The sequence below is a fragment of the Vipera ursinii genome (assembly GCF_947247035.1).
Source record: "Vipera ursinii genome assembly, chromosome: Z".
Taxonomy (NCBI): domain Eukaryota; kingdom Metazoa; phylum Chordata; class Lepidosauria; order Squamata; family Viperidae; genus Vipera; species Vipera ursinii.
In genome coordinates, this window is record NC_139517.1 from 86,685,222 (window position 1) to 86,700,180 (window position 14,959).

General features: G+C 34.9%; 1 protein-coding gene across 8 annotated transcripts in view; it reads left to right on the forward strand.

The window, feature by feature from the left end:
- Window positions 1-14,959, forward strand: part of TBC1D5 (TBC1 domain family member 5) — a 343,189-nt gene that overhangs the window by 313,833 nt on the left and 14,397 nt on the right. For all 8 annotated transcript variants that reach the window (XM_083376132.1, XM_083376127.1, XM_083376129.1 and 5 more), the window contains 3 exons: window positions 3,652-3,751; window positions 9,585-9,664; window positions 10,794-10,970. In XM_083376132.1, the coding sequence (XP_083232258.1) occupies window positions 3,652-3,751; window positions 9,585-9,664; window positions 10,794-10,970 (357 nt within the window). The remainder of the gene's footprint in view (window positions 1-3,651; window positions 3,752-9,584; window positions 9,665-10,793; window positions 10,971-14,959) is intronic.

A 14,959-nucleotide genomic window follows, 5' to 3' on the forward strand; every position in this document is an offset into this window, starting at 1 on the left:
TTTGCAGAAATGCAGCCCCAAACTTGCAAAGAACCTCCACCATGCTTCACTATTGTTTGCAGACACTCATTATTATTATTATATAGCCAGCCAATATATAATATATTATTATATAGCCATTATTATTATTATTATTATATAGCCAGCCGTACCAGCAGGCTGAAAAATAGCTTTTATCCGTGGGCTGTTAGGCTTTTAAATGGGACATAATCTTATGCAGAATTGACTTGGGAGACCGGTGTGTGGTGTAGTTGGTTCACATGGTGTGGTAGGATGGAGGGTTTGTTGTCACTGTGTGTTTGGGGGAGAGAGCACGGGGGGAGACTCAGTTAATCTCAATGTACACCTGTTGTACTTTGACAATAAAGGTTTATTTATTTTATTTATTGTGCCATTGTACCATTCTCCAGCCCTTTGGCAAACAAGTTGCCTCCTGTTGCAGCCAAATGTTTCAGATTTTGACTCATCAGTCCAGAACACTTGCTGCCATTTTTCTACATCCCAGTTCCTATGTTTTCATGCGTAGTTGAGTCGTATAGTCTTCTTTCCATGTCAGAGGTATGGCTTTTTTGGCCGCAATTCTTCCATAAAGACCACTTCTGGCCAGACTTCTCTAGACTGTAGATGAATGTACCTGTGTCCCAGTGGTTTCCACTAGGTCTGTGCTAATGGCACTGCTGGACATTTTTGATTGTCGAAGGGAAGTAAATATAATGCATCTTTCATCTGCTACGTTACATCTCCTTGGCCCACTACTACATCTCTGGTCCTCAATGCTGCCTGTTTTTTGAGCTTCTTCAAAAGAACTTGAATAGCACGTCTTGAAACTCCAGCCTGCTTTGAAAACTTTGCCTAAACTAAAACAGAAAAAGCTGTGTAGTGGCTTAAAACTGAGTTAGGGACAGTGTGCAAATGAAAGAATTGGTGCTGTTTTGAAGGCAAAGGGTGGTCACATCAAATATGGATTTGATTTGGATTTCTCTTCTGTTCATTTAATTTTCATTTTTGTTAATTTATAAAAATAAACTAGGGGATAGGGGATGGGTAGGGGGGTTTGTTAAAGATAAAATGTATGATAAAACTTTTCAATAAAAAAAATAAACTATTAACACATATTTCTGAAAGCATTCTTAATTTACAGTATTTTTGCACCACTGCCTAACAGTTTTGCACAGTACTATATGTTGGGGAAAACTTTCAGGTGTGGAATAACTGATGATAATCTAATTTGCATTTTATATTACTATCTGTTAGCTCAAGATCAGGAATGCAAAAATTTCAGGGATTCACTTTATCGTTTTAAGGTATAATGTCAGGCACAAACAATCAGATCCCATACATGAAGACTTCAATTAATTATTTTATTATTCATGCCTATAACACAGGAATTTTCTCAGACTAGCAGTTTATACCTGGCCACACTAGATAAAGTTCAGTGTCATTCAAGGGATAATCCAATCTTGCCCTCTGGTGTCTACATAGTGATTCCAGACTAATTCCCCACTTGACTTCTTCTGGCTTGCTCAGCCTCTCTTCAACATACAATAACAGAAGCTTGAAAACTCTTCAGAATTTCTGTCTATTACATTTTATACCAAACAAAGACAGGTTTACATTTCATCATAACATCTTATGGCATGCTGTGAATGCTCTTTATGCCTTGCCCCAGTTGGTCTATATCAGTGGTCCCAACCTTTTTGGCAGCATGGACTGGTCCCAGGGAGAAAGATTGTTCCACAGACCAGAAAATCTTTGTATCTAATACAGTATAGTTTCTTGATATGTGCTTCCTTGAGTAGAATAACACTGACCAAGGGGTCCTTCGCCAAATGCAGTTAGCACATGAATTGTAGCTTACCTGTAGTAGGAGCAATTTGCCCAGTAACTCATGATTTTATCATCATTGTTGGCATAGGCAATGTGTGGTAAGTGGGACTTTCTTGTGAAAACATTAAACCTGTGCTACACATTGCTTTCCAATAGGCTTCTGGATGCAATTCAGAGTGCTAGCTTTTGATCTATACAGTATGTTTTGTACTTAGATTTCCATACAGAATCACGCTATCAATTTGATTGCCCCAGGAAAAACCACTGATAGTACCCCACTACAGTACCCCAATAATGAAAAGATGGACAAAAGCTTTGAAACTTGGAGATGCAACTTTTCAAATGGTTGTGTTTTGGAACATTTTCAAACTGAGCTTTGACTTGCCCCCTCCACCCAGTGGCCTCTTTTCAGAAAATATTAAAGACAAAACTCGGGTGAAAAACATTTGTACTCTTAAGTATATGATATCTAGGATTGTACACTGTTGCTGGATTTTTTAGATTTTTCTCTTGTGATGCAATTGATACTTCTTTCAATTTGTTTTTAATTTGGCTTACCATGGGCATTTCATTTTTTATTTTACCAGGAATCTTCTACATTATGTCTTTCATTGTTAACTGCTGAGAGTCCTAATAGAAATTAGAACAGTATGCAAGGTGGATAAATGAATTCTGCTAAAACACAAAGCTTCAGTTCATAAGCCCCTTGGATTTAAGTCTTATTTAAATCAATAGGATATATTATGATAGAAAAAAAAATTTCAGGGGAACCCAAGGATTTGATCTTTGTTTTTGACCAAATCCAAAGAACTATTCCAGAAATCTTGATGTCATTTAAGAGAAAATGGCATGTTATTATCAGCTACAATATATCTTTATGTTGCTGCTAAAGGAAATATGTAGCTGCATCTTAGTATTTCAAGTGCGTAAGAAAAAAGAACACATTGTTTTAACTCATTCTTACTTTGCATTTCTGCTACTGTTTTTTAAAGATAAGCCTATATTTATTTCTATATCTATTTAAGAAAAGAAAGCAATTGTCAAACAGAAACTAATAAACACTGCAGGTGTATCACAATAAGAACATATGAAAATTATCTTAGGACAATAAAATAAATTATAAAAAGTGTAATACACAAACAGAGAAATACTTTGTATATATAAGATGTTTTAAGTAATAGGGCCTGTTTATGTTGTTTGTTAAAATTTTACAGAAACTTTATTGATAAAGCCACAATTGGGGGAAAATGTACATTGCATACAAATAAGGCTTTGTTAATGAGAAAAGTGAATTAATGTTGCTAGAAAGCTTGCACTTAATTTATCTATGTAGCATGAATTAAAGCAATTTGAATTATAATTTTTTGAATAAGCTGATTCTGAAAGCAGCTGATAATTAACAAGGAAGAGGAAGAAGAAAACACCAACACGAGCTAAAGAACTGGCAGCTGTGGCTTCACTTTATTGTGTGAACTCATATTAAATAGTCTGGCTACTTTTCATAATTAATAATGGCATTAGTCTGAGGTTCTCTGTTCTATATGCTCTTTTAATCAATCATCTCCTAGTAGACCTTAGTTCTCTTGACAACAGCAAAACTCAGAATGTTCACATCTTCAATCTTATGTTTGTCTTTGCAATATGTTAGTAAATATTTTCTGAAAAGTTGAGATTTTGAATAGAGAATAGCTGTAAGGTTAAAATGAGACAGGAACTCTTTGAGAATATGCAGCAGAAATATAAAACATAAACTTTTGTGTAATTTTTCCTCAACTTCCACAAGGTTTTTACTTAGTCAAGTTTTTATTTTACTTTTTATTATAGGAAGAAGAATTAGAGACTCAGATTTCATTTCTTCAAGGACAATTGAATGAGTTAGAAGCTATGTGTAAATATTGTGCAAAAATGATGAACATACATCTAGGTAAGAAGGAAGTTCATATTTTTAGATATGAAATGATAATGTGTATCTTCTGGATAATGCTTATATTATCAGGTTGATAATATGTTAGGAAGGTATGCATGTAGGTGTTTATGCATACAAGCAAAGAATATAGATAGCATCAAGCACAATACTAGAAACCTTAAGTTTTGAAACATTAAGCAAAGTTCAAAACATCATAAAAATTGAGAAAGCTGATCTTTAAAATTGTTCAGTCAGGTGTGACCAGGCAGATATATGAGAACAATTATGCCTAAGGTGAGGTGCTGGAGTAGGAGTGGAGAAAGGCAGTTTCTCTGTCAGCCCTGCAAAAAGAAATTGAAAACATCTATCTACTAATCTGGATCAGTAGGCAGTTGATTGATTCTTTAAAAAATAAATTTTATTACATGAAATAGCATCAGGTTGTATACTTACGACTGAAGCACATTTTGGTTTCATTTCTTTACCACATAATTTGAAATATATTTTTCCTCATTTGAAAAAATATTATGGATTACAAAATTATTATGGATTATAAACCAAACCTTCAAACTGGATTTGGCATTTTTATTAACCTATTCCTATTGGGTCCTTCTCATGGCTCTGGGATAGGCAGATGTGGATGTTTGAGAGTATTACAGATGTCATCACAGGATGTAAACTGTTCCAACTAAAGCTGCCCTTTGTATATGACTGATAGTGAATTTGTCATTGCTGATGGCATCCAAGTGGTGCTCTAATTGTTTTGGGATTACACCCAACCACTGTTCCTACCTTTCTTTCTTTTATCAGAGTCATTCTGTTTCTATTTGCAGTTCTTTGTAGTTTGTTATCCTCTACAGTTACTTCTCTTCTCTTCTGCTGTCTCTAGTACTGCCACGTGCCATTTTTTTTTCTTATTGGCAATTGTTAAGTCTGGTTATTATTATTAAATTTATTTGCTGAATTTCTTGCCTTGGAGTTGATCTCTTGTCAAATCTTTGCTAGGATTCTCATTTAACTTGCATTGCAATATTTTTCATTTTATGTACATAACTTTTTTCTGCAGTAGTAAGCTTTATTAGAAACTAGGTCTGGATGAATTTTCCTTATTTTATCTATAATTTGTGCACAAACTGGATGTTCTCAGAATTCCAAGCAACTTTTGTGACTAATACCGCAAGTGAAGCATATTGCTTTTCTAGCATTTTTATTTCCAATTCTGATCCAGAATTCTTTTCTGCCTGTCATAATTAAATATACTAATGGCTATAATTTATGTACCTGTGACAGTAATTTCCCCACCAAGATCAGGTTTTAATTTTATCATAATTAATGAAGCTTCAGCTAATTTTTGTATATGTGTACCTACCTATGTGTATTTATTTAATCTAATTTATAAAGCCACCCATGTCATAAGCAAGGACGGCATACAACAAAACTAAAACAATGGTTAGAAAAGTATCCTGCTAATGGGAGAGAATTCCATATCTTTATAATGTGACATTACTGTGCTTCTACTCAACATACTGGTTTCCATATCTTTATAATGTGACATCACTTTGCTTCTATTCAGCATACTGGTTTTTACCAAAGATTTTATCCACAAACTGCCAAGTTTATAATTGTATTCCTTGGAACGTTAGGAGGAAATGATGAGTTAGAGTAGTAATTTTTATTTGTGTGTTTATATAAAAGCTTCCTCATTAACTGTTCATCTACTTTTTTTGCGGCACCACACAATGACAGTATAATTGTAGAGTTGGGATTTTGTCTTTGTGTTACTATAGAAATGAATGTAAAGCCTTGCATAATATAAATACAGCATGTGAAACAATGCTATATTGATTTTTGTGGCAAGATTAATATATATGGAAAAGAACCTTCACATTTTGTAACTATCTATTGTGATATATACAAAGATATTTGAGATCTTTAGTACTGTATTCATTTTAGGGGTTCATTAATAACTGTTTGGTTCTAGATAGGTTTAAATAATGTGGAAGAGTAGACTGTTACCTGCTGAGTTTTGCTATAAAAACAATGTAGGCTTTGTTTAGTATTTCCTAATACTAACTTTGTTGCAGTATTAACATTAGGACCAATGCTAGAAATATTAATACATGCTATCCTTTTGCAAACATTTTTTAGAGATTAAAAGTGAGGAGGATAGATGTACATGCAAGGACCACCCTAATGTTTTAGCTTCCACAGTGATCCACTGTGTTATTGTAAACATAATAATATAGTTTAATAATAACTATAGTTAAACATCAATAAAATATTAAACTGATATTGTTGTGAGCCATCTAGAATTTAACCTTAAAGTTTTAAACAATGCATCTAATCTGATGTGTGCTATAAATTAGTTTAATTATTGTTATCATTCATTGTCATATTAAATTTTAACCTGTGTAGAAAAAATTACTAGAATTTATAACCCGTTTCTAAGTACTTAGTTACAAAACAATATTTTGACAGAACAGACATTCTGAAGAATGTATATTAATTGCAGATTTCCTAAAGGAGAATCATAGTTTTTATATGCTTTTGAATAATATGAGTCCTAACTCAAGAAAGTTATTTATGACATACCGTAGTAACAGATTTTCTTTGCTTTGCAAATAATTTATATGTCTCATAATTCATTTGTGGAATATAAATGCTCACTGTTCCAAAAAAGATGTTCCCAGGCTGCTCTCTGTTTTAATGCAGATCATGAAAGTGTTATGACTTCTAAGAAAATGATTTCAAGTATTTCAATCAGAAAACAACCTCAAAACAAAACAAACAACATCAAAATCAAAGCTAAAATGTTACCAGATATGCATTTTGTCATATGTGTAAATTTATCAAGACAATAAATACAATCATAAGCTTGCACAAAATAATAATACCTAAAGAGAGAGAGACAGAGATAGAAGATATATTGTTACATTTAAATATCATACTGATATTTAAATGATATTTTACAAATTACACTATTTGAGGTGTTCAGAATTATTTTACACTTATTTGATTTAATTGGCTAACTTGCATCTTGCCATTCACTCCTATTAATTTAATTTACTGTGTTAATTCATATGATTAGGTAAATTGACTGCAAATGTATTAACATATATATGTTAAACTATAATGTTACAATATTGCTAGATCCTTTGTAAGTAATGTATAAAATCTTTCCATTAGGGAGTAACTAGGAAAATGCAGTAATGTAAACCATAAGAAAGGCTGAGCGCCAAAGAATTGAGGCCTTTGAACTGTGGTGCTGGAGAAGACTCCTGCGAGTCCCTTGGACTGCAAGGAGATCAAACCGGTCAGTCCTAGAGGAGATCAATCCTGACTGCTCTTTAGAAGGCCAGATCTTGAAGCTAAAACTCAAATACTTTGGCCACCTAATGAGAAAGAAGGACTCACTGGAGAAGAGCCTAATGCTGGGAAAGATCGAGGGCAATAGAAGAAGGGGACGACAGAGAATGAGGTGGCTGGATGGAGTCACTGAAGCAGTAGGCGTGAGCTTAAATGGACTCCAGAAGATGGTAGAGGACAGGAAGGCCTGGAGGAACGTTGTCCATAGGGTCGCAATGAGCCGGACACGACTTCGCAGCTAACAACAACAAAACCAATGCTGCAGTGGGGGTTCAAAAGAAAAAGAATCAAAGCTATAAATTATATCCCAAGCTATGTTTAGATATATTAAATGAAATATTTTCAGTAAGAGATCAGGATTAGGCCAAGCACAGAATAACACTTTGTCTCTTTCTTGTATTTCCAGAACATCATATTTTAATTAGTTACAGGTTAGCATTAAGTACAAATCTAAACTGTAGTTACTCCTAATTATTGATGGTAAAGCAAGTCAGTTTGATAACCATAGTAAGAAGTTATTTGTTCCACTAATCACAGCTAATCTTTTAATTTATTTTTTGTTTTAAGTTTGAGGCTTGATTTTAAAAAAATGGAAAAAGATTTGGGTCTGCCTTTTATTTTATTTAGATAGATAATTTTCCTTCATTAAAAATATTAATGGTATACAGTAAAACAAATCCATGAATCAATATAAAGGTTAAAATTGAAAAAAGGAATATGACATCAAGATCATTAAAAAGTATAGCAAGATAAGATCAGACAAAAACAAAACCTGAGTGAGCAGATAGCTACCTAGATCTGACTCCACCTGTAACAAGATAGGAAGTCAATGCCATACTAGGACATAGTCCTAATGATTATTGAAACTGCACAGTAAGCAGCCTCTAAATTTCTTTCCTGAGTATTATTATCACTTTGTTTGTTAAAATCTGCTGGATCCCGTAACTTTCTTTTAGAAGTGGACTTGCTATTGCTTTCTTCAAAGCATTTCATACCTGTTCCTTTTTTATGGGTGCCTTTATCACTCACTGCTCTCAGGCAGCTGTTCCTTTCCCATTCAGTTAGATCCAAGCAAGCTAAGAAAGAATGTTTAAAGATATAATGTTGCATATCTTTTAAAAACTAAAATTGACCCCAACATTGGATTAAATTGGTCACGGAATACCTAATTCAAATTTACAACAATGAAGGCATCATTTTGAACATCTCAAAACTGTACAAACCCTGCTGAGCTGCAGTAAGCCTTCTGTCAAACCTTCAAAACACTCTGAATTCAGCCATATTTCTTTGTTTTTCAGTTGCCACAGCAATGGGAGGGGGGAGATGCATTATTACAGTTTAGTCAAAACAATAACTTTCTTGTGGGAACCAAGGTCAAGCAGCCTAAGAATTTTGCAGGCTGGAGCTACCAGTAGGAAGCCTGACAAAGGTATTAATTGGGGGTTTCAATTAAGGGGTGGGGAGTTCAACTTTTACTTTGTAACCTTTTGGGGGGGGGACTTTCAGTCTTGGTTTCACCTTCTTTCGTGCTGATATTATATAGTCATTAAAAGTGTTCTTTGAGGAAAGCAATTGCCTCAGAGTTCTTATTTCTACTGGTCTCATCTATCCGGAACGATGACACCTTCTTTGTTGTCTTTATTGCACAATAGTAGCAAACAATTAAGACAATGGATAATAAAGATGCTCATATAAAGATGCTCATGGAGATCGTTATCAGTGGCCTGTGATATCCCAAAGAGAAATGCTTCAGTATTATTCCTGCCATCTGGAAAATAACTCCAAGTGTTCAAGAATTCTTCATGTTCCATGTTTGAGGGTGGATTAACGTGGACCGTGTTCTAGATGTTCTATTTCTTATATCAGTAGCAAGTAAATGTTTCTTCTAATTTCAACTATTCCCACTATACAAAGCTCCTAGGTCCATAAAAAAGGACCTGTGATGTTTTCTAGACATCAGTTTTGAACAGAGACTCTCTCCAGGATTTAAGAGAATATATTGCACATATGTACCATATCATTAATATTAGAATAATTTATTCATCTAATAATTTAGATCACATCATTCTAGCATCTCTGTCATATGCAGAGCAGATCTAAAAATCTAATCTTTAAAATGAGAAAACAGTATAAAAATTACATATTAAGCATAAAGAAGTGGAAATCCGGTGAAATAATAACTGAACAAATATGAGTCATTTATGTGTGTCAACAGACATACCAGATATCCATGTCACAGGCACACATTATTTGCATTCTGCCTTATTGCTGCAACTGTTAAAAAGTACTTGTGCTCAGAAATGGTCATGTTTATGTTTAATTTAATTATACTGTATAATAATGCTTTGTATTTATTAGGGTCCTGAACATTTTTTAAAAATTTTTTAGCTACTTGTGATTTTTAACAACATTTTTAAAAACCGTGAAAGCATGTCTTTTTGATAGAAATAAACATGAGTCTGATTTATTGATACTGACATTATAGGAAATATTCAAGAAGTTATCCTGCAAGAACACTTGGAAAAAGAAGATGAGATTTTAGTTTCTTTGGCTGGGCTGAAGCAGGTATGAAAGAAAAGTAATGTAATTTTAATATTTTATTGATACATAAACCTTAATTTATTTAAAAAATCAGTGCAGAGGAAAAATAAATTTCCCTAGACTACTCATATGTCTTGGAATACCAGATAAATTTTCTCTGGGAACAGACTTTGATTGACTGAAATGCCCTTCCATTTTAATAGTTACTTTCCTCATGGTCATTATCAGCCTGAGCTTTCTGTTTTCTTGCTCTATGATAATAGTATTCTTCCAGGAATTATCTAAAAGTCCTGCCACTATTTCCAGAGGGGTATGGCTACCCAGGTTCTGGCCATCTATTTCCACATTCCCTTCCCCAAATATTATGCAATAGTGTGGCTTTTACTGTGTACAGCCAGGGAGATAGAATCATAGTAAGCCACTACCTTCATCTCAATAATTCCCAGTTTTCCCCAGGTGCTGTTCAAAGCATGAAACATGTGAAATTCCAATTAAACTGATTTATTACATTATTATAGGGACGCGGTGGCTCAGTGGGTTAGGACACTGAGCTTGTCGATCAGAAGGTCGGCAGTTTGGTGGATCAAATCCCGAGTGCCGCGTAGCAGAGTGAGCGCCTGTTACTCGTCCCAGCTTCTGCCCACCTAGCAGTTCGAAAGCACGTAAAAATGCAAGTAGAAAAATAGGGACCACTATGGTGGGAAGGTAACAGCGTTCCGTGCGCCTTTGGCGTCTAGTCATGCCGGCCACATGACCACAGAGACGTCCTCGGACAAGCGCTGGCTCTTCGGCTTTGAAACGGAGATGAGCACCGGCCCCTAGAGTCGGAAATGACTAGCACGCATGTACGGGGGAACCTTTACCTTTACCTTTATTACATTATTATTTACTGTAACTTTGCATGGCGTATGTCAGCATTTTAATGACATCAGAAGCAGTTGTGATATTCTTTTTAAATGCATGTGCCCTGCCTCATCATTTTGTCTAAAAGGTTCATGAGTTCCCTAAAGCTTTTACTGAAAAACACTGTTGGTCCGTTTTCTACAGTACATGTTTAAGATAGTTGACGATAGGCTAGTTCTCTCAAGAGAATCTAGGTAGACTTTTTTAGAATTCATCCAAAGGATGCGTTTTTCCCCCTTATCTTCAACAGATTAAAGATATTCTGAAAGGCTCCCTCCGTTTCAATCAGAGCCAATTGGAAGCAGAAGAGAATGAACAGATTACAATAGAAGATGATCATTATTGTTCCAGCAATCAGAGCAAGAAGGCAGTTGAAAACATAGAAAACCCCTCAGATCCAAAACAGTCTGTCCCTCTACTGAAGAAGGTAAAATGCATATTTTTCAATGAAATCCTTGAAAAGAATGTGTCCATCAAAAAGTATATTACTATAGTTCAAAAATAATTTAAAAACTTATACAGCCCCAATCTAATGCATCCTTATATACCAAGAAGCTCACAGAATTTGTGTGTTTAGTAGTTATAATGTTTAGTATTAATTTTTCATTTTAATTTTAACAGACCTATCTTCTAGGCCAGGGGTTCCCAACCAGGGTGCGAGATGATATTCCAGGGGGTGCAAAAACTTGGGATTTAAAAATTATAGTGTATATGCATAATCCATTGCTGTTATTTGTAAGGGGTGTGAGCATATATCAGAAGCATTCTAGGAGTGCAGGGTATAGAAAAGGTTTGGAGCTGCTGTTCTAGGCTAACATTAAACCATAACAGTTGTTCCAATACACTGGTCCTTGTTTAACAACCATTCATTCAACAACTGATCAAAATGACAATAGTGCTGAACAAATTGATAGTTATGACCAGTCTCTGAAGTTGTTGTAGCACCCATGTGGTCATGTGATCAAAATTTGATCAAAACATACTTCAGCTCCCACAGCCCACCGATCTGTTCCCCATCTCTCCTCTTTTGGCAGCTCTGCATTCTGCAGCCACCATCTACTACTGATACCAACCTTTCTGCTTGGCTTTGTGACCTTATCAGCAGTGAGAAGAATATAGCAAAGATTCAGGTTATATACAGCCTCTTTAGGACTATAAAGTTGCTAAATTTTTTTAGGAAATCAATCAATTACAATATTGTAATGTAAAATCAAGAACCTCTAAACCAGGGGTATCAAACTGCTGGCCCATAGGCCATTTGCATCATGCAGAGGCCATGCCCACACCAGCTCCAGCAATGTGAAAAAAGTTACATGACATGGCGAGTTTGACAGCCATGCTCTAATAATAATAAACCTTTATTGTCAAAGTACAACATGTGTACATTGAGATTAGCTGAGCCTCCCCCCGTGCTCTCTCCCCCCAACACAGTGACAACAAACCCTCCATCCTACCACACCATGTGAACCAACTACACCACACACCGGCCTCCCAAGTCAATTCTGCATAAGTTCACAGAAATTCTATCCCATTTAAAAGCCTAACAGCCCACGGATAAAAGCTATTTTTCAGCCTGTTGGTACGGCTGGCTATACTCCTATATTTCCTACTGGATGGTAGGAGAGTAAAGAGATACCGTCCAGGGTGTGAGTCATCCCTGAGAATCTTCCTCACTCTTCCAAGGCAACGAGCCCTGGCGATTTCATCCAGTGGTGTCAGGGGACAGCCCACAATGTCTTGTGCTGTGCTCACTACCCTCTGTAATACTTTCCTGTCCACGGCTGTCAGACCAGCATACCAAACCACAATACCATATGAGAGGACGCTCCCTATAGTAGACCAGTAAAAGAGGGTCATTAGCCATTGTTCTACCCTGTTCTTCTGCAAGACCTTAAGAAAGCGAAGCTTCTGTTGGGCCTTTCTAGCCACCTGGGTTGTGTTAACTTTCCAGGTCAGATCTTCACAGAGGTAGACTCCCAGAAATTTAAAGGAGGAAACTCTCTCCACACAGTCCTCCCTGATGTAAGGTGGGGCAGGTTCCTCCTTTTTTCTCCGGAAGTCTAATACCATCTCTTTCGTCTTGCCAATGTTTAGGTGCAAGTTGTTGTTACTACACCATAAGGATAATTTTTGTACTTCTGCCCTATATGCTGTCTCATCCCCACCTGTAATAAGACCCACCACAGTTGTATCATCTGCGAACTTGATTATCGCAGTGGATGGGTCAGAAGATACACAATCATAAGTGTATAAACAGTACAGGTAGGGGCTAAGCACACAGCCCTGTGGCGTAAACTAAAAGATCTGTGGCATTTACTGATATTAACTACAAGACTATAAATTGAAAGTAACACATAAGAACTTATTGACATTGGAAAAAGAGATTTTGGTATTTTTTAAAACTACAAAGATGAATTACATACCAAAATAGTTCCCTATTATCATTCACATACTGGGTACTCCTGTTCCTAAGCTTTGGCTCCCCATCTTTTTTAATATCAAATTTAATTCAGTCCCACAACTATGTATAAATTGTTACTAGAGGTAGTCCTCACCTTTCATCAGTTGCATAGAGAAAATTAAATTCCAATTCAATAAACATAAAAGCCTTATGTTATCTCCAGAATAAGTTAGCTGGTTTGTTATATGGGTTTAGAAAAAAGGATAGTGTAACAAAAAAAAATTCTTGGTAAAAGTCACTATAGTTTATAGTGGATGAACAAATAAAAAAAGATAAAATATTTTTATGTTTTTATTTATATTGCTAATGTTTAATATACCTATTTAATTTATATGAATATAAAAAATTATAATGTATTTTATTTAAACAATTACACCTGAGATTTATATAGTTAAACAAACTAAGTTGGTCAATGAAGATGTTAAAAACAGTTTTTGTCTTCATTTCTTCTAATGTAATAGCACAAAATTTGTTCACTTTCACATGAATTCAATTGAAAAAACATAATTTCTGGTTAGGACCATTTAAAACATCTGCTGATAATGGGGTTAGGGGGAAATAGATAAAATACAGAGTAGGTAAAACATAGAGTGCAGTTCAGGAAGACTTGTGCTGTTATGTCGACCTCTGCATCTGAGGATATGCAGAGCTCTTCTTAAAAAGGAATGTTGCTAAATTTCCATCATGTTCAAAGGTAAGATATCATATTGTACACTGTTACAGAGATAAATGGAGATAACAGGGATTGTCAACAAAGAAAATAAAAAGGTAAATCTAAAGGTTTCCCTGTCCAGTCATGCCCAAAGTAGATGAACAGTTAATGAGGAAACTTTTATATAAACACACAAATAAAAATTACTACTCTAACTCATTATTTCCTCCAAACTTTCCAAGCAATACAATTATAAACTTGGCAGTTTGTGGATAAAATCTTTGGTAAAAACTAGTATGTTGAGTAGAAGCACAGTGATGTCACATTATAAAGATATGTAATGCTCTCCCATTAGCAGGATACTTTTCTAACCATTGTTTTAGTTTTGTTGTATGCCGTCCTTGTTTATGACATGGGTGGCTTTATAAATTAGATTAAATAAATACACATAGGTAGGTACACATATACAAAAATTAGCTAAAGTTTCATTATGATAAAATTAATAAAACCTGATCTTGGTGGGGAAATTACTGTCACAGGTACATAAATTATAGCCATTAGTATATTTAATTATGACAGGCAGAAAAGAATTCTGGATCAGAATTGGAAATAAAAATGCTAGAAAAGCAATATGCTTCACTTACGGTATTAGTTACAAAAGTTGCTTGGAATTCTGAGAACATCCAGTTTGTGCACAAATTATTGGTTAATAAAAATGCCAAATCCAGTTTGAAGGTTTGGTTTATAATCCATAATAATTTTATAATCCATAATAATTTTTCAAATAAGGAAAAATATATTTCAAATTATGTAGTAAAGAAAGGAAACCAAAATAACCTTTAGTCGTAACTATAAAATCTGGTGCTATTTCATGTATTTTTTTTTTAAAGAATCGGTCAGCTGCCTGCTGATTCAGGGCAGATTGATAGATAGATGTTTTCAATTTTTTTGTAGGGCTGGCAGAATGACTGCCTTTCCCCACTCCCAACTCTAGGACACGGTGCTCACTTCCATTTCATTGTGATGAAATTAGTGGTAAGGGAAGGCTTCAGCAAGTAATAATACATAAGAATGATTGACTATTCTAACATCCTATTTCTCACTCTTCAAATAAACCTAGCTCCATTGCCAATGATTTAATCTTTTTAGAGTTCTGGTCCAGATATTTTGACAATTTATTGAATGCTCTTTTGGGAATTGTTCCCTTGACACCTCCCCTTTTCTAAATCTTTTCTTGATTAACACTTGAAGGATCCTTGTTGCTCCCTAAGCTTGGTTTTGTTTGTTTGTTTTTTTGTTTTTG